A 22,006-nucleotide genomic window follows, 5' to 3' on the forward strand; every position below is an offset into this window, starting at 1 on the left:
TAAGCAGTATATAGTGAATACACGCTCAGCTGTGTCTTCCTATTGCTGTGTAAACTCCCCCAAATGTTGTTAATATACTGTAAGTAATCTATATATAAAACTATTTCCAGTAAACATGTATTGAGGATTTCATGTGGCACATGATAATACTGAATATCTGGTAATCTGGTAATCCAGCACAGATCTCTAATATAATATGAAATTTCACAAAACAGAAGACTGAGCAGAGGGAATCGAGTAGTAAATGCGATGGAAAAGACAAGCATGGCAGTAATAGCAGCAGATCTTGTGTTATCATTTCATTTGTTACTTTGGTTCCCAGAATGGTTCTCTGAAAAATCTACGTCAAAGAACCACATAAAAAAAAAAACGATTTTTATGTGCCCTTTTTATGCAGTTTTTGTGCATTCTGCTTTTTTCAGCGATTTGGTGCTCAACTATGGCGCTTTTTTTTCCTTCGAGCATAAAAATCGAAAGAATTGAGATGTTGCTTCTATTTCCTTGTGGAAAAAACTAGGAATGACAAGGAAGCTTATTCAGTGGTTGTTACGCTGGAATTTAGAGAAAAAAAATCCACTTAAAAATCCTTGTTAAAAAATGTTCTCTTCTCAAAGACTTTTTTTGGGATTTTTTCTGTCATATATATATTCACATTGGGGGTGCTGATTTGTTTATATATATATATATATATATATATATATATATATATATATATATATATATATATATATATATATATACATACACAAAAATGCCACATTCAGAATGTGCTGCCTATTGGGGTGGAGGGGGAGAAGTAGAAACCGAGGACCCAAAACCATACCAAAAGTGTAAATAGATGGCAAAAGTCTATTACATTTAATATTTTACAGCTGACTTCTCATGTGGCATTCATTGTTGTTTGCAGCAAAAAAAAAGCGTGATGGAAGATGGTGTGCAAAATCACCCTTAGCTAGTGAATTTTACACACCCTTATATGGCTATTAGTCAATAAAATATGAAGGCTAATCTAAACAATGCATTTTTTTTGCATCTTTTTTTTTTTTCTTTTGATGGCTTTTTTCCCCCCAAGCTTTTGATGCACTTTTGGCTCCTTGGCAAACGCAGCCCTAGGTGCGGTGTCTTTTCTTATATTGTCCCTATAGAATTTTTTATATAGAAAATAAAAACTTGAAACGTATGATAAAAAATTAAAGCCACAAAAAAGCAATGAAAATGACGGCATTTTGTACAGTTCTGGAAAAATGGCAGAAATAACTCAGTTAGGACGTCTAAGAGGGTTATTCTTATAAACAAAACCTATTTGTGTAGAGAAAAGTTCCATAATTTTCTAATATACTTTTTGAATCAATTCCTCACACTGGGAAGGTGACTGCAAGCAGAGATCTATTAATACCAGAAAATGGTATAACTTCTCAATGTGTTATACTGAACCTGTTGTCCTCCGCTAGTAATAAAGCGATCTCCGACATAACATTGTCTCCATGTTACAGCGACAGGTGCTTTCTGCTTTAAGTCAAATTTCCAAGCATTCGGTGGATTTAGCAGAGATGGTGGTAGAAGCGGAAATTTTCCCAGTCGTCTTGACTTGCCTGAAAGACCCGGACGAATACGTCAGGAAAAACTCAGCCACTCTAATCCGAGAAATTGCCCGACACACTCCCGAGGTAAATGTCTTACAAAATAGCGACGTGCAGCGTTAATATAGAATTCAGCGCGGATTAATGGCAGCACTTGGAGCTAGATTGGTGGTTTGGGAGAGTAAACTACAAATTAAAATGATACTTTAATCCTTTTGTGTGTGAGTCGTCATCAGATGAATTAGCGTGCGGGATATTGAAATCCTTTCTTTTGTTGATCGTGACTCAGCATGACTTCTATGGGCTGCGGTGAGGCGACCTGTTGCCCTCAAGGGTTGCCGCTAAGCTGGTATCAATTGTTGATTCAGCAATAGCCGTGAATGTCAAGTGATGAGATTATCATATAAATAGATATGCTGGGTTAGAAATAATCACATATTATATAGCCCATCCCAATATATATTTCTCATACTGGATGACGGCAGCTCTGAGATGTCACAACAATTTAGAGACCATTTTGTAAATCCTTTGTCTCCCCCATTCTTAACTCTCGGCTTCTCAGAAATTGCGCACAAACTGGCATTTAAACAGGATGTCATAAAACATTCATGCTGCGGATAACCAACCCCAATCCAATTGTGACATCTCGCAGATACATAAAAATCTGCGTTCTCAGGCTGATCTGATTGTACGCCATGAGAGGCATATATAGCCAAGAAGAAATCTCCAGGAACATCCTGAGCTGTTCTTCCATACAGTCAGAGCATGCTTCTATAAGTTTCTAATCTGACTTCATTGCAAATCCCATGAGAGATGTCGCCTGGATTTTTCAGACTTCTAAGGGTATGTTCCATTGGAGTTTTTTTTTTTCTGAAGGAAAAGTCCAATGTGATTTTATTAGAGAATCCACGTGGATTTTGACAAGGTTTTCAGATCTTAATTTTTATATTTTTGTTCAACTTTTTTTTTTTTTTTTTACAAGCCATTGCCTAGTTTTCTTCAAAAGGAATCCGCATTAAAGAAGTGACGTGTTCCATTGAAAAGAACCCTCATTATGAACAACAATATGGATTTTCCTGTTATAGCAAGAGGACGCATATTCAAAGATTATTTGAAGAAGTTTTTGATGTGGATTTTGGAGGAAGGCCACTTCAGAATCCATGTAGAAAAAACTCCAAGTGAACTCAACCCTATATGGCAAATCGGCATACTTCTTTGGCGACGCATCCTCTGTTCTGTACTTTCTTCATAGATTAGGACTTTAGGAGGCTCCGTCACAGGTTCCATTAGTGTTACTGGAGCATAAAAGGCCATTCCTGATTTTAGCTCAGTACTAATGTAAAATACTGAACAATTACTGAAAGTGTGAACATGGCCTAAAGAGAGAAATGACCGCCAGACACCACTGTCACTTCTTATCTATAGGGAACAACAATCTGGATGTTGAAATCTGCTCCGTCTGCTCCCATGCACATTACATTCAGCAGGCTTGTCTGACATATCTGTGCCCATCTTAAAACTATAAGAAACAATTTTTTTTAGCATATGACATAACTTATTTAATTTGAAACATTAGGGCCTCATTCAGACGTTTTGTTTTTTTACGTACGGGAAAAGCAGACTGTGTTTCATCAGGGATTTTCATCAAAGTTTGGTCAGTTTTTCTCGGATTGGAAAAAAAAAGAAAAGTTTCTCCATCCTCTCCAATCTATCAGTCCATGAAAAAGGGACAACGCATAGAGGGCATCTGAGTGCTGTTTTTTTTTGTTTTTTTTACCACGGACCCATAGACTTGCATTGACAATTGTGTTCTGGATTAATATCTGACATGTCTCCATGATTTTGCACAGACAACTCCGTTTGAGGAAAAGAATGTTAATTATCCCACTTACTATCACAGGTATGAAAAACACATACGAGAAAAACTGATGTTAAAGGGAGCCTGTCATCTCCATTTTAGCATGTAATCTGTCCCGATTGTGTTGTTAGTGATGAACTGTGCATCACTGACACTTTTTTTTTAATTAAAAACGGCGGTCTGATCATGTGCAAAAATCACTTTCTATAGTTAGATCGTACCTGCTCATTTAGTCTTAGGGGTGTGCTTCATTTCATTCAGTCACGGTTGTCGCCACACACGCAATTTGAATGATGTTTCCGGAGATGCTCTGACGGCACTTAAATCAGTTTAGAAATATCCAGCGCTTGCGCAGTGTATCGTGGAGCCGCGCTTGTGCGGTGTCGATAGGGGAACTGCGCACACGCTGTAACGAACAGCTCCCCGCGCTTGCGCCATGACAAGCGGTCAGTGAAGCTGTACTTGAGTGGGCACATGCGGGGAGCTGCTTGTCACGGCGCATGTGCGGCTCCTCAATCGACACTGCGCAAGCGCGGCACCACGAGACACGGCAGGATTGTTCAAAGACGATTTGCAGGATTGTTCAAAGCCGATTTGCACAACCCCGGGAACATGATTCAAATTGCATGGGCGGCGACAACCGTGACATAATGAAATGAAGCACACCCCATGACTAAATGAGCAGGTACGGTCCAACTATATAAAGTGATTTTTGCACGAGATTAGACCTCTGTTCTTAATGAAAAATACTTGCATCACTAACAACGCACTGGGGACAGTTTACATGCCAAAAAGGACATGACAGGTTCCCTTTAAGTGATGGCGTTTTTTTTTTTTTTTTTTAATTAATTAATTGAAAACACACATCATTCCATTTTCCAAAAAGTAACAAAATACAAACACTAAAATGGAATACAGTAATACTTAATGCACTATCCATATAACACCATTTGAAAGTTGCACATTTCTTAGGTTTGATTGGACGGTGTTCACATATCTTCAAACTAGACAGTATTTTCTGTTTTTAGGCAAAGAAATGTAGTCCATTTCTTTCCCGCTCTCCACCCCATTGTTATATGTTTATATTCAAAAGCTAAATGCAGCCGCTATCAATATTTACATACCGTACATCAGAAAGTCATGTGAATAATACGTTCTCTTACTAAAATATCAGAGGGCAACCCTGGAGTTTCCCTTTTTTTTTCTGGAATTTGTGAGCATTTATTTTTTGATACATTGCTTTTTCAAATCTTGTTATATTATTTATTAATTCTGCAGCACTTCGGGGACTGGAATTTACCCAGTGTAATACAAGTAATTTGCAATATAAAATTTGAAGCATACCTATCACTATCGGGATCATGGGGTCCATCTCCTCTTCTAGTATACCCAAAATACACATTCTTGGATGTAACCAAAGTTTTAAATGATTCCCATGTTGAGGAGTTAACTAAACATTCTGTAAATCCGGTAAAAATGCGAGAGATGCTGAGACTCACTCAGAGTGGATTTCGGGATGTTTTCGGACATTTCATCTGATCTAGGCCCAAGCTCTGCTTCCCATTTTTATGTAGCGTTTATTGAGAATTTAGATTGATAAGATAGTAGCAAATGTCTATATGTACTGGATATTAATCATCTTGTAACGTTATCAAAGTGATGGCATATTTCTTAGGCTATGCGATTACTCTATGATCGTTTGAGATCATAAGAATTAGAAACCCCATGATCCTGAGAATAGGAAGGGTGCGGTGTATTGGCGGTGGTCCTTCCCAGCTATGTCCCGGCCTCTCGCTGCTCAGGACTGGGCTGACGACAATTAAGCTGCATACCTTGTTTTGTTGCAATATTGTTCTTCACTCCTGCAGTCCTTTTCCATTATTTATCAACCATGTAAACATTGACATTGATATCCGGCACACGTTAAACAAACCAGAAGCAAAAAGCAAGCACTGTAAAATTGCTAGTAAACCATGTAGTATGCATAGATTTCAGAGATGTTTGTTTTAATTGCATATTTGTAGCCCAGTTACTCTTATTTTATTTCAGTTTCTTTTATTGCTAAATTGTAATTTATCGTCTTTTTAATTCCAGCTGTCTCAGCTCATAGTAAATGCAGGAGGAGTGGCCGCCGTCATAGACTGCATTGGGAACAGCAAGGGGAATGTGAGACTTCCTGGGGTCATGATGTTGGGTTATGTAGCGGCTCATTCCGAGAACCTTGCAATGGCTGTCATCATCTCAAAGGTTAGTTACTGGAGAAGAATGTGCTCCTTGCTTACATTACGTGGAGGAATGTCCTATAATGAGGAGAATAACGCAGCGTGTCACAGTAGCTGTCATCTGCTAGTTACTATTACCATCCTTCTACTTATTAGATCTACTTTTAATCACCAGAACAAAGTCAATGGGCTATGCATCACTAATGATTCCCGCTATTGGGGCTTCTACATCAAACTTTTTTGGTGCCAGACTGACTTTATGCATAGCTTTGAGAATAAAAAGGGCATTTAAAAGAAGATTACAGTCATGACCGAAGGTGTTAGCACCCTTAAAATTGTTCCAGAAAATGAAGTATTTCTTCCAGAAAATTATTACAATTACAAATGTTTTGTTATACACAAGTTTATGTACTTTGTGTTTATTGGAATAACACATAAAAACTGATAATAAAAGTCAAATTGAACATAATTTTATACAAACCCCCGCAAAATGGGCTGGACAAAATTGTTGGCATCCTAAAGGTAATATATGGTTGCACACCCTTTGGAACAAATAACCTCAATCAGTTGCTTCCTATAACCATCAACAAGCTTCCTTCACCTCTCAATTGGAATTTTTGACCCCTCTTCTTTTGCAAACTGCTCCAGGTCTTTAATATTTAAAGGGCGCCTGCTCCCATCAGCAATTTTAAGATCTCGCTACAGGTGTTTAATGGAATTTAGATCCGGACTCATTGCTGCCACTTCAGAACTCTCCAGCATTTTGTTTCCATCCATTTGTGGGTGCTTCTTGAAGTATGTTTTGGGTCATTGTTCTGTTGGAAGACCCATGACCTAGTAAGCAAATTCATCTTTCTGACACTGGGATCTACATTATGACCCAAAATCCTTTGATAATCTTCAGATTTCATGATGCTTTGCATACAGTCAAGGCACCCAGTGCCAGAAGCTACAAATCAACTCGAAAACATATTTGAACCTCCACCATATTTGACTGTAAGTACTGTGTTCTTTGTAAGTCTCATTCTGTTTTCGGGAAAACAGTAGAATGATGTGCTTTACTAAAAAGATCTATCTTGGTCTCATCTGTCCACAAGATGCTTTCCCAGAAGGATTTTGGTTTACTAATGTACATGTTGTCAAGCTGCAGTCTAGCTGTTTTATGTCTCTATCAACAGTGGGGTCCTCCTGCGTCTCTTTCCATAGCATTTCATTTCATTCAAATGTCGACGGATAGTTCACACTGACACTGATGCACCCTGAGCCTGCAGGACAGCTTGAATTTGTTTGGAACTTCATTGGGGCTGCTTATCCACCATCCGCACTATCCTGCGTTGCAACCTTTCATCAATTTTTCTCTGCCACGTCCAGTTAGACTAGCTACAGTGCCATGGGTTGTAAACTTCTTGATTATATTGCGCACCGTGGACAAAGGGACATCAAGATCTTTGGAGATGGACTTGTAACCCTGAGATTGTTGATATTTTTCAATAATTTTAGTTCTCATGTTCTCAGACAGTTCTCTTCTCCTCTTTCTGTTCTCCATCCTTAGTGTGGCACACACAGACACACATTACAAAGATTGCGTCAACTTCTCTTTTTATCCTGTTTCAAGTGTGATTTTCATATTGCCCACACCTGTTACTTGCCATAGGTAAGTTTTAACGAGCATCACATGCTTGAAACAAAGTTGTTTACCCACAATTTTGGAAAGGTACCAATAATTTTGTATTGCCTATTTTGGGATTTTGTGTAAAATTGTATCCAATTCAACTTCTTTCTTTGTTTTTTTGTTTTCTTCCAACACACGCAAAGGAAATAAACATGTGTATAACAAAACATGGATAATTGCAATAATTTTCTGGGAGAAATACATTGTTTTCTGAAAGAATTTCAAGGGTGCCAACACTTTTGGCCATAACTGTATAGCTTTGTGGTGTCCATTTTTGCAAAAATGTGAGAAATCCGCGTTGGTTGTCAATTTTTAGAAGTATTTCAACTCCATAGTGTCAACCATTATGACTTTACTGTATCTTGTCTGTCACCACTAAATAGACATGTGCCTTACTAGCCAAAATTTAGTAATTTCTCTTACATTCAAATTAACAAAACGTGTCTTTTTTTTGGGTGGCTTTCTTTTCTTTACACACAAAAAAAAGTCACCAGGGAGAATCGGTTTCCTAGTTGGTCTTCCATTGGCTCTCTCTAATAATGTACCCAGAAAAGTAAACACCAGGTCTTGCAGATCCATTGCCGAATCCAATATTATTCCCTGTGCTCTGAAATCTTGGATCGAAAGTGCCAGTTGTGCCAGTCATTCTACGTATTGTGAGTGACTGTGCTGGATTCAGAGATGTCTCCCATCAGCTGCATCTTTTGTTACTATGCAGCAGCTTAGCAAATAGCACGCATAGAATTATTCATTAGGGATTGTTTAAGATTCCCTTATGAATAATTACAGTGGTACATTATGGTTAATATGCTAATAAACCCATATGATTATGAGCTTGTACTACACAGCATTCACCAACACGCTCCGCAGCTCAGGTTATGAAAACTATCCTCCATTAAAACATGAATTATGTATACATATAAATAATATACATGTACGTGTGTATGTACAGTATGTATATAGATGCTTCCTCTGAGATGAAGACGGCATTGGATAATAACATTCAGGACTGTGGTGATGTACATGTAATATATGTATACAATATATAATAATAATAAAAATAATAATCTTTATTTTTATATAGCGCTAACATATTCCGCAGCGCTTTACAGTTTTGCCCACATTATCATTACTGTCCCCGATGGGGCTCACAATCTAGAATCCCTATCAGTATGTCTTTGGAATGTGGGAGGAAACCGGAGTGCCCGGAGGAAACCCACGCAAACACGGAGAGAACATACAAACTCTTTGCAGATGTTGTCCTGGGTGGGATTAGAACCCAGGACCCCAGCGCTGCAAGGCTGCAATGCTAACCACTGCGCCACCGTGCTGCCCCTGTATATATATACCGTATATACTCGAGTATAAGCCGACCCGAGTATAAGCCGACCCCCCCAGAGGCGTAGCTAGAGCTTTTGGCGCCTGGGGCTGTTCCCGAGCTTGGCGCCCCCTCCCTCACCCCCCCCCCCCCCCCAGCAGGAATAAGACCTCAGATGGAGAAGTTAAATTGTTTCACTGGTGAATGTTACCATCACATGATCGGGACTGCAAAAAAAAACAAGTTCTGCTTACCTGACCGCGCTCCTGCTCTCTCCACGCAGCTGAAACGTGCACTCGCCGGCGACTGACAATGATGTCAGACGCCGGCGACATGCACACTGGGACTGACGTCAGCTGCCAGCCTCAGATTGGCTGGCGGCTGTTAACTATTGACGTGCGGGCGCGGGCCCGCACGTCAATAGCGTTAAACAGCTGCAGTGCCGGCCGCGGCCCGGTGACCCACCCCCAGGGCCGGCTCCAGGTTTTTGAGGGCCCCGGGCAAAAGAGTCTCAGTGGGCCTCCCCCCCCTTTAACACATACCACGATTCATGATGCCCAGATACGGCAGAGAAATCTAGGTATAGTACAATGCCAGATTTCACTTCTTACATGAGTGACAGCTATTGCAAATTCTACAGTGTATATATACAGGATAGGAGGAGTGGTACTGTGCAGTGTATATATACAGGGGAGTGATGGTACTGTGCAGTGTATATATACAGGATAGGAGGAGTGGTGCTGTGCAGTGTATATATACAGGATAGGAGGAGTGGTACTGTGCAGTGTATATATACAGGACAGGAGGAGTGGTACTGTGCAGTGTATATATACAGGACAGGAGGAGTGGTACTGTGCAGTGTATATATACAGGATAGGAGGAGTGGTACTGTGCAGTGTATATATACAGGATAGGAGGAGTGGTACTGTGCAGTGTATATATACAGGGCAGTGATGGTACTGTGCAGTGTATATATACAGGATAGGAGGAGTGGTACTGTGCAGGGTATATATACAGGATAGGAGGAGTGGTACTGTGCAGTGTATATATACAGGACAGGAGGAGTGGTACTGTGCAGTGTATATATACAGAATAGGAGGAGTGGTACTGTGCAGTGTATATATACAGGACAGGAGGAGTGGTACTGTGCAGTGTATATATACAGGACAGGAGGAGTGGTACTGTGCAGTGTATATATACAGGACAGGAGGAGTGGTACTGTGCAGTGTATATATACAGGGCAGTGATGGTACTGTGCAGTGTATATATACAGGACAGGAGGAGTGGTACTGTGCAGTGTATATATACAGGACAGGAGGAGTGGTACTGTGCAGTGTATATATACAGGACAGGAGGAGTGGTACTGTGCAGTGTATGTATACAGGACAGGAGGAGTGGTACTGTGCAGTGTATATATACAGGACAGGAGGAGTGGTACTGTGCAGTGTATATATACAGGGCAGTGATGGTACTGTGCAGTGTATATATACAGGACAGGAGGAGTGGTACTGTGCAGTGTATATATACAGGACAGGAGGAGTGGTACTGTGCAGTGTATATTTACAGGACAGGAGGAGTGGTACTGTGCAGTGTATATATACAGGGCAGTGATGGTACTGTGCAGTGTATATATACAGGACAGGAGGAGTGGTACTGTGCAGTGTATATATACAGGACAGGAGGAGTGGTACTGTGCAGTGTATATATACAGGACAGGAGGAGTGGTACTGTGCAGTGTATGTATACAGGACAGGAGGAGTGGTACTGTGCAGTGTATATATACAGGACAGGAGGAGTGGTACTGTGCAGTGTATATATACAGGGCAGTGATGGTACTGTGCAGTGTATATATACAGGACAGGAGGAGCGGTAGTGTGCAGTGTATATATACAGGACAGGGGGAGTGGTACTGTGCAGTGTATATATACAGGACAGGAGGAGTGGTACTGTGCAGTGTATATATACAGGACAGGAGGAGTGGTACTGTGCAGTGTATGTATACAGGACAGGAGGAGTGGTACTGTGCAGTGTATATATACAGGACAGGAGGAGTGGTACTGTGCAGTGTATATATACAGGACAGGAGGAGTGGTACTGTGCAGTGTATATATACAGGACAGGAGGAGTGGTACTGTGCAGTGTATATATACAGGACAGGAGGAGTGGTACTGTGCAGTGTATATATACAGGACAGGAGGAGTGGTACTGTGCAGTGTATGTTTACAGGACAGGAGGAGTGGTACTGTGCAGTGTATATATACAGGACAGGAGGAGTGGTACTGTGCAGTGTATATATACAGGAGGAGTGGTGCTGTGCAGTGTATATATACAGGGCAGTGATGGTACTGTGCAGTGTATATATACAGGACAGGAGGAGCGGTAGTGTGCAGTGTATATATACAGGACAGGGGGAGTGGTACTGTGCAGTGTATATATACAGGACAGGAGGAGTGGTACTGTGCAGTGTATATATACAGGACAGGAGGAGTGGTAATGTGCAGTGTATATATACAGGACAGGGGGAGTGGTACTGTGCAGTGTATATATACAGGACAGGGGGAGTGGTACTGTGCAGTGTATATATACAGGACAGGAGGAGTGGTACTGTGCAGTGTATATATACAGGACAGGAGGAGTGGTACTGTGCAGTGTATATATACAGGACAGGAGGAGTGGTACTGTGCAGTGTATATATACAGGACAGGAGGAGTGGTACTGTGCAGTGTATATATACAGGACAGGAGGAGTGGTACTGTGCAGTGTATATATACAGGACAGGAGGAGTGGTACTGTGCAGTGTATGTATACAGGACAGGAGGAGTGGTACTGTGCAGTGTATATATACAGGACAGGAGGAGTGGTACTGTGCAGTGTATATATACAGGGCAGTGATGGTACTGTGCAGTGTATATATACAGGACAGGAGGAGCGGTACTGTGCAGTGTATATATACAGGACAGGAGGAGTGGTACTGTGCAGTGTATATATACAGGACAGGAGGAGCGGTACTGTGCAGTGTATATATACAGGACAGGAGGAGTGGTACTGTGCAGTGTATATATACAGGACAGGAGGAGTGGTACTGTGCAGTGTATATATACAGAATAGGAGGAGTGGTACTGTGCAGTGTATATATACAGGACAGGAGGAGTGGTACTGTGCAGTGTATATATACAGGACAGGAGGAGTGGTACTGTGCAGTGTATATATACAGGACAGGAGGAGTGGTACTGTGCAGTGTATATATACAGGACAGGGGGAGTGGTACTGTGCAGTGTATATATACAGGACAGGAGGAGCGGTACTGTGCAGTGTATATATACAGGACAGGAGGAGTGGTACTGTGCAGTGTATATTTACAGGACAGGAGGAGTGGTACTGTGCAGTGTATATATACAGGGCAGTGATGGTACTGTGCAGTGTATATATACAGGACAGGAGGAGTGGTACTGTGCAGTGTATATATACAGGACAGGAGGAGTGGTACTGTGCAGTGTATATATACAGGGCAGTGATGGTACTGTGCAGTGTATATATACAGGACAGGGGGAGTGGTACTGTGCAGTGTATATATACAGGACAGGAGGAGTGGTACTGTGCAGTGTATATATACAGGACAGGAGGAGTGGTACTGTGCAGTGTATATATACAGGACAGGAGGAGTGGTACTGTGCAGTGTATATATACAGGACAGGAGGAGTGGTACTGTGCAGTGTATGTATACAGGACAGGAGGAGTGGTACTGTGCAGTGTATATATACAGGACAGGAGGAGTGGTACTGTGCAGTGTATATATACAGGGCAGTGATGGTACTGTGCAGTGTATATATACAGGACAGGAGGAGCAGTACAGTGCAGTGTATATATACAGGACAGGGCAGTGGTACTGTGCAGTGTATATATACAGGGCAGTGGTACTGTGCAGTGTATATATACAGGGGAGTGGTACGGTGCAGTGTATATATACAGGGCAGTGGTACGGTGTAGTGTATATATACAGGGCAGTGGTACTGTGCAGTGTATATATACAGGAGGAGTGGTACTGTGCAGTGTATATATACAGGACAGGAGGAGTGGTACGGTGCAGTGTATGTATACAGGACAGGAGGAGTGGTACTGTGCAGTGTATATATACAGGACAGGAGGAGTGGTACTGTGCAGTGTATATATACAGGGCAGTGATGGTACTGTGCAGTGTATATATACAGGACAGGAGGAGCGGTACTGTGCAGTGTATATATACAGGACAGGAGGAGTGGTACTGTGCAGTGTATATATACAGGACAGGAGGAGCGGTACTGTGCAGTGTATATATACAGGACAGGAGGAGTGGTACTGTGCAGTGTATATATACAGGACAGGAGGAGTGGTACTGTGCAGTGTATATATACAGAATAGGAGGAGTGGTACTGTGCAGTGTATATATACAGGACAGGAGGAGTGGTACTGTGCAGTGTATATATACAGGACAGGAGGAGTGGTACTGTGCAGTGTATGTATACAGGACAGGAGGAGTGGTACTGTGCAGTGTATATTTACAGGACAGGAGGAGTGGTACTGTGCAGTGTATATATACAGGGCAGTGATGGTACTGTGCAGTGTATATATACAGGACAGGGGGAGTGGTACTGTGCAGTGTATATATACAGGACAGGAGGAGTGGTACTGTGCAGTGTATATATACAGGGCAGTGATGGTACTGTGCAGTGTATATATACAGGACAGGGGGAGTGGTACTGTGCAGTGTATATATACAGGACAGGAGGAGTGGTACTGTGCAGTGTATATATACAGGACAGGAGGAGTGGTACTGTGCAGTGTATATATACAGGACAGGAGGAGTGGTACTGTGCAGTGTATATATACAGGACAGGAGGAGTGGTACTGTGCAGTGTATATATACAGGACAGGAGGAGTGGTACTGTGCAGTGTATATATACAGGACAGGAGGAGTGGTACTGTGCAGTGTATGTATACAGGACAGGAGGAGTGGTACTGTGCAGTGTATATATACAGGACAGGAGGAGTGGTACTGTGCAGTGTATATATACAGGGCAGTGATGGTACTGTGCAGTGTATATATACAGGACAGGAGGAGCAGTACAGTGCAGTGTATATATACAGGACAGGGCAGTGGTACTGTGCAGTGTATATATACAGGGCAGTGGTACTGTGCAGTGTATATATACAGGGGAGTGGTACGGTGCAGTGTATATATACAGGGCAGTGGTACGGTGCAGTGTATATATACAGGGCAGTGGTACTGTGCAGTGTATATATACAGGAGGAGTGGTACTGTGCAGTGTATATATGCAGGGCAGTGGTACGGTGCAGTGTATATATACAGGGCAGTGGTACGGTGCAGTGTATATATACAGGGCAGTGGTACTGTGCAGTGTATATATACAGGAGGAGTGGTACTGTGCAGTGTATATATACAGGGCAGTGGTACGGTGCAGTGTATATACAGGGCAGTGGTACTGTGCAGTGTATATATACAGGAGGAGTGGTACTGTGCAGTGTATATATACAGGGCAGTGGTACGGTGCAGTGTATATATACAGGGCAGTGGTACGGTGCAGTGTATATATACAGGGCAGTGGTACTGTGCAGTGTATATATACAGGACAGGAGGAGTGGTACGGTGCAGTGTATATATACAGGACAGGAGGAGTGGTACGGTGCAGTGTATATATACAGGGCAGTGGTACTGTGCAGTGTATATATACAGGGCAGTGGTACTGTGCAGTGTATATATACAGGACAGGAGGAGCAGTACTGTGCAGTGTATATATACAGGACAGGAGGAGCAGTACTGTGCAGTGTATATATACAGGGCAGTGGTACTGTGCAGTGTATATATACAGGGCAGTGGTACTGTGCAGTGTATATATACAGGACAGGAGGAGCAGTACTGTGCAGTGTATATATACAGGGCAGTGGTACGGTGCAGTGTATATATACAGGGCAGTGGTACTGTGCAGTGTATATATACAGGAGGAGTGGTACTGTGCAGTGTATATATGCAGGGGAGTGGTACTGTGCAGTGTATATATACAGGGCAGTGGTACGGTGCAGTGTATATATACAGGGCAGTGGTACTGTGCAGTGTATATATACAGGGCAGTGGTACTGTACAGTGTATATATACAGGACAGGAGGAGTGGTACTGTGCAGTGTATATATACAGGGCAGTGGTACGGTGCAGTGTATATATACAGGGCAGTGGTACTGTGCAGTGTATATATACAGGGCAGTGGTACTGTGCAGTGTATATATACAGGGCAGTGGTACTGTGCAGTGTATATATACAGGGCAGTGGTACTGTGCAGTGTATATATACAGGGCAGTGGTACTGTGCAGTGTATATATACAGGGCAGTGGTACAATGCAGTGTATATATACAGGGCAGTGGTACTATGCAGTGTATATATACAGGAGGAGCAGTACTGTGCAGTGTATATATACAGGGCAGTGGTCCTGTGCAGTGTATATAGACAGGGCAGTGGTCCTGTGCAGTGTATATAGACAGGGCAGTGGTCCTGTGCAGTGTATATAGACAGGGCAGTGGTCCTGTGCAGTGTATATATACAGGGCAGTGGTCCTGTGCAGTGTATATAGACAGGGGAGTGATGGTACTGTGCAGTGTATATATTTCAGCAGCCGCCCAGGCCCCCAGCACCTGTCCTGTATATATATTATATATACTGTCATGCAGGCTGTACAGATACAGTATATACATATACAGGACAGGTGCTGGGGGCCTGGGCAGCTGCTGAAGTATATAATATACAGTATATCAGCTGTGGCCGCCCCAGGTCACCCAGACTGTCAGAATACCTCAGGGCGGCAAGGAGCTCCTCCGGAATCTGCATCTGTCCTGATAACTCTCCGCCCACAAACAATGTCACGCTGGCTGCATTCTTAACCCCGATGTGCCTGCACTGCCTGGCCCTGCACTCACTGAAAAGATGCTTGTGCCAGCAGGGCTAGATGCCCGCCCCCCGCATTGTGCCGCCCGGGGCGGCCCGCCCCCCCCTTCCTATGTCACTGGACCCCCCTAATTTTGCCACAAAAAACTGGGAAAACTTATTGACTCGAGTATAAGCCTAGGGTGGAAAATGCAGCAGCTACTCGTAAATTTCAAAAATAAAAATAGATGCTCCATACCGTTCATTATTGCCCCATAGATGCTCCATATACAACTGTGCTATATAGAATGCTCTATACCGTTCATTATGGCCCCATAGATGCTCCATATAAAGCTGTGCCACATATAATGCTCTGCACCGTTCATTATTGCCCCATAGATGCTCCATATACAACTGTGCTATATAGAATGCTCTATACCGTTCATTATGGCCTCATAGATGCTCCTTATAAAGCTGTGCCATATATAATGCTCTGCACCGTTCTTTATGGCCCCATAGATGTGCCATATAAAGCTGTGCCATATATAATGCTCTGCACCGTACTTTTTGGCCCCATAGATGCTCCTTATATAATGCTGTGCCATATATAATGCTCTGCACCGTTCTTTATGGCCCCATAGATGCTCCTTATATAATGCTGTGCCATATAGAATGCTGCTGGTGCTGCCATAAAAAATAAAAATCACATACTCACCTCTCTTGCTCAGGACGCCAGCGCTTTCAATATTTACCTGCTCCTCGTGCGGCTCCGTCTCCAGCACTGACGCTCAGCAGAGGGCGCGCACTGACTACGTCACTGCGCCCTCTAACCTGAGCGTCACTGCTAGAGGACGCTGCAGACGGAGCCGCACTGGAGCGAGGAGCAGGTAAATATCGCGCAGCGCTGCGCTCCCCTTACCTGCTCCCAGCGCGGTCCCTGGCTTCCCCGGCGCTGCAGCTTCTTCCTGTAATTGAGCGGTCACAGTTACCGATCATTTACAGCAATGAATATGCGGCTCCTCCCCTATGGGGGGTGGAGCCGCCTATTAATTTCTGTAATGAGCGGTGCCATGTGACCACTCAGTACAGGAAGAATCTGCAGCGCCGGGGAAGCCAGGGACTGCAGGGACCGCGCTGGGAGCAGGTAAGTATAACTACACAGCCCCCGCTCTCCCTCACCTGCCGACCCCCGGGTATATGACTCGAGTATAAGCCGAGAGGGGGACTTTCAGCCCAAAAAAGTGGGCTGAAAATCTCAGCTTATACTCGAGTATATACGGTACGTATGTGTATGTGTGTGTGTATATGTATATATATATATATATATATATATATATATATATATATATATATATACAGTACAGAGCAAAAGTTTGGACACACCTTCTCATTTAAAGATTTTTCTGTATTTTCACGACTATGAAATCTGTAAATTCACATTGAAGGCATCAAAACTATGAATTAACACATGTGGAATTATATACTTAACAAAAAAGTGGGAAACAACTGAAATTATGTCTTATATTCTAGGTTCTTCAAAGTAGCCACCTTTTGCTTCGATGACTGCTTTGCACACTCTTGGCATTCTCTTGATGAGCTTCAATAGGTAGTCACCGGGAATGGCCTTCCAACAATCTTGAAGGAGTTCCCAGAAATGCTTAGCACTTGTTGGCCCTTTTGCCTTCACTCTGCGGTCCAGCTCACCCCAAACCATCTCGATTGGGTTCAGGTCTGGTGACTGTGGAGGCCAGGTCATCTGGCGTAGCACCCCATCACTCTCCTTCTTGGTCAAATAGCCCTTACACAGCCTGGAGATGTGTTTGGGGTCATTGTTTTGTTGAAAAATAAATGATGGTCCAACTAAACGCAAACGGGATGGAATAGCATGCCGCTGCAAGATGCTGAGGTAGCCATGCTGGTTCATTATGCCTTCAACTTTGAATAAATCCCCAACAGTGTCACCAGCAAAGCACCCCCACACCATCACACCTCCTCCTCCATGCTCCACGGTGGAAACCAGGCATGTAGAGTCCATCCATTCACCTTTTCTGCGTCGCACAAAGGCACGGTGGATGGAACCACAGATCTCAAATTTGGACTCATCAGACCAAAGCACTAATGCCCATTCCTTGTGTTCTTTATCCCAAATAAGTCTCTTCTGCTTGTTGCCTGTCCTTAGCAGTGGTTTCCTAGCAGCTATTTTACCATGAAGGCCTGCTGCACAAAGTCTCCTCTTAACAGTTGTTGTAGAGATGTGTCTGCTGCTAGAATTCTGTGTGGCATTGACCTGGTCTCTAATCTGAGCTGCTGTTACCTTATGATTTCTGAGGCTGGTGACTCGGATAAACTTATCCTCAGAAGCAGAGGTGACTCTTGGTCTTCCTTTCCTGGGGTGGTCCTCATGTGAGCCAGTTTCTTTGTAGCGCTTGATGGTTTTTGCCACTGCACTTGGGGACACTTTCAAAGTTTTCCCAATTTTTCGGACTGACTGACCTTCATTTCTTAAAGTAATGATGGCCACTCATTTTTCTTTACTTAGCTGCTTTTTTCTTGCCATAATACAAATCCTAAACAGTCTATTCAGTAGGACTATCAGCTGTATATCCACCAGACTTCTGCTCAACACAAGTGATGGCCCCAACTCTATTTATAAGGCAAGAAATCCCACCTATTAAACCTGATAGGGCACACCTGTGAAGTGAAAACCATTCCCGGTGACTACTTCTTGAAGCTCATCAAGAGAATGCCAAGAGTGTGCAAAGCCGTCATCAAAGCAAAAGGTGGCTACTTTGAAGAACCTAGAATATAAGACATAATTTCAGTTGTTTCCCACTTTTTTGTTAAGTATATAATTCCACATGTGTTAATTCATAGTTTTGATGCCTTCAGTGTCAATGTACAATTTCCATAGTCCTGAAAATACAGAAAAATCTTTAAATGAGAAGGTGTGTCCAAACTTTTGGTCTGTACTGTGTGTGTGTATATATACACAAATATCTGGTACATTACTGGAGGGAGATATGTGTCGCTCAGGATGTGGGCCTCAGTGATGTGAACTTCGAAAAATCCTCTAGCACACCAAGTGCTGAGAGGGGTTAATTGGTCATATTAAGGCTTGGTTTTTGTGGACAGTTGAAGAGTAGGTGGGAGGCTGTTCACCATATCCCCACCCCAGGCTGTGGTCCAGAAGGTAAATGTGGAGCCATTGAATTCATTCAGTATTCGGTGTGTCTGGAGATGAGAGCTCCAGAGCTGTGTTCGTGTTAAAGAGAACTGAACCCTGTTTTTGTTCCTGTGAGTGAGCGGATCCCCGCAGCCACACACTGTATTGTATGCTATTTTCTATGACCTGTTATGCCCGAAGGGCCGTGTTTGTTTACCTAATTTTGGAGTGATATATGCAGCACGGTTTGAATAAAAGCATTGAAAAGTTGAAAACTTAAACGGAAAGTGTTTGATCTACCACAATATATATATAATGTGTGTGTACACACACAACAGTCTGTAATCTCATGACCTTTAACATCATCAGGAATTTGGATAATCGCCACAGTCCTGAATGTTATCCAATGTCATCTTCATCTCAGAAGAAGTGCTTAAATAGCAATTCATTACTGTAATTTGGAAAATTAGCATACTTTGCAACCCTTTTTCTGGAAATTGCTGGCTCAGACTTGCTTTTCTTCATATTGGTATGTAATGTGTAATGGCTAAAAAGGTATAAAAAGAAAGCCCCTAATTTTTTGTGTGCTTTATTTTTTTCGTATTCAGCAGTTTGTGAATTATCTTGGAAATATGAAAAAAAAACTTCCGTACCACTTATTCTCACAAACGGAAGATCGTTCATAACATATAGTAGATATCTTGTAGATTTTTGTCTCGTAAATAATTGGCAAGCTAAAGGTTAACAAACAATATCCCACAAGGCAATAATAGGCTATGTACATTAGTAAAAAAAAACATGTAGACCTCGTAGTACATAGTCTAATCTAACCGCTCAGCAATATTCATAGTTATACTAAGGTCCACGTCATAACCAAAATGTCTGTTTTTGTTTTGGATTGCCTACATAGATACATATCATACGTAATGAGATAAAATCCTACTTGTTCACCAGATATGGGAGTGCCTTGCTTTTATTCTTCTACAATATTCATAGTTATATACTGAGTAAATGAATCATACCCATATTACAAATCCTTTTTCCCAAATTGTATAAGGCCATAGTGTACTTTTCACATGATTCCTGCACTGGTCATGCACAATAAATTCACAATGATATTAAAAAAATATATATTTTACTTATTCCATATATCCCATCGATGTGGTCTGTCAGAGCGGAGAATAGATACACAAAGTGATTTCCCTGTAGGATCTTGCACGTCTGTGCATCATTATAAGAGCCTATTGATTTCAGTGGGCACAATGTAACACTGTAGAGTCATTAAACACTGGATTTCCCAAACACTGTTCTGCAGTACTATTTAGGAGCTCCTTTCAGCTGCTGCTCAGACAAGATCCATATACTATATTCAATCAGTCTGTGTACAGGACTTTCCCTGCCTGAACCTCTCTGCCCCCTACTCCAGCACTCAGGCAGGGAAAGTCCGTCCAGTACACAGACTGATTGAATGCAGTGTACAGATCTTGTCTGAGCAGCAGTCCAAAGCAGCTTTTAAAGGAGCTTGAACTGCCCATAGAAAACAGCAGTGCAGCATAGTGGTTGAGAGAGAAGGAAGCAAAATAAGGTAATGTAATGTATTATAAAAACTCACATGTGTGCAACGATTGGAGAATAATAAAACAAAAAAATTAAGTAACACCTAATTGACAGTAAGCTCCCTCTTTAACTGCAATGTATAGGGGGCTTATAGAAGGGTTCTTTAATGTGAAAATGTTTATTTTCTGTACAGTCCTGGTAGACTAGCCTGTGGGTGACAGAATATGTGATTTTCAAGAACAGGTGTAGGTGCAAACATTGCTAACTCCAGCAGAGAGGATCGCCTGTGTTTGAATAGACATTCTGGCTTCCAGTGATGACTTTTTTGTCACCTGAGCTCTGGATTAGATAAGCCAATTATTAGGAAATATCACGTTTATCAGCTTTACTTATAGTCACTTTTCTTAAAACTTGCCATGTCCTACATACTCTTTTCAGAAATTCAGTGAACTTACAAACAATTACTGATTGTATGTGTCCTCAATGCAGCATTCCCCATACTATATACATCTGCCCATTACACATGAAGACAAGCTGCGGCTCTCCTATTGTGGCACTAGAAATCCCAGCAGGCCTCAGCAACCTAGGCCCTAAGTTGCATGGTTCATACAATAGACCATTTAGTCCTTTGGAAAAGAAAAAAAAAAATCAATATTTCTATATTCCCCTGTGCATCTTTGGAAGAACAAATGGAACAGCTGCTTTTGACATACAGGTGGAAACGGTAACCCTTTCAGGTCCCTGATGGATGCAGATTAACATGCACGGCGTAGAAGCGGGGCACTGCCTGAAATTGCCATTAACTTGAAGTGCCTTAAATCCTCCTCGCATTAGCACATGTTGAACCAGTTTCTTCTGGCAGGGCTTAATTGTGTAATCAAGTCACACACACAACGAGCAAGCTGCAAAAATATCTCTTTATAGAGCAAGGAATAAGCAAGAGTAGAACTGAAATTATAACTAATATCTCTGTGACCTATAAAGAATTTCAGAAAGTTCTAAAATGAAATGTCAGGGAATAAACCAATCCTTTCTTGGTTTTATCTGTTTTAAGGAAAGCTGTTTGTTAACTAATAAGCAGGGGCTGACTGGCAAATTTTGGCCTGGGGGGCAAGCACACAGCAGTGGCCCATGAGGAGCGGCTCATCCTTAAAGGGGTTGTCGGATATAATGCTACATGTCTACAGTCACTATGTGTGAATCCTCATATCGTGCGCACTGTGCGTTATGAGGATTCTCTGGTGCCGGCAACAGGTGGTCTTGTGACCACAATCATGCAATATATATATTCCCAGCCACATTTCGACTAGACGGTTTTGGGCCTTGTTCAATACAGTTGCATTCGCCATGCAAGTCTTGTCGGCATGTGACCGCATGTATGCCAATCACAAACTTGCAGCCAGACACATGCCAAATAACCACAGCTCTGCGAGCAATGTGAGATGCACAAGTCTGCAGTCACATAGAATGACACAGAGTGAATGCACCAATGACACATACACACACAGCCCCACTGTATAATGACACATACGCACAGCCATAATGTATGACACGCACGGCACCACTGTAAAATAACACACACACACACACACACACAGCCCCACTATATAATGACATACACGCACGCAGCTCACACACACGCATGCAGCTCACACACACGCAGCTCTGACACAAATGCATCACACACGCAGCCATCACACACACACGCAACTCTGACACAAATGC

General features: G+C 42.4%; 1 protein-coding gene across 1 annotated transcript in view; it reads left to right on the top strand.

Moving 5' to 3' along the window:
• The window catches only part of SPAG6 (sperm associated antigen 6), a 236,242-nt gene that overhangs the window by 144,259 nt on the left and 69,977 nt on the right, over window positions 1-22,006 (top strand). The window contains exons 6-7 of the mRNA XM_069729552.1: window positions 1,494-1,667; window positions 5,533-5,685. Of these exons, the coding sequence (XP_069585653.1) occupies window positions 1,494-1,667; window positions 5,533-5,685 (327 nt within the window). The remainder of the gene's footprint in view (window positions 1-1,493; window positions 1,668-5,532; window positions 5,686-22,006) is intronic.

The sequence above is a fragment of the Ranitomeya imitator genome, chromosome 6 (assembly GCF_032444005.1).
Source record: "Ranitomeya imitator isolate aRanImi1 chromosome 6, aRanImi1.pri, whole genome shotgun sequence".
NCBI classification, from domain to species: domain Eukaryota; kingdom Metazoa; phylum Chordata; class Amphibia; order Anura; family Dendrobatidae; genus Ranitomeya; species Ranitomeya imitator.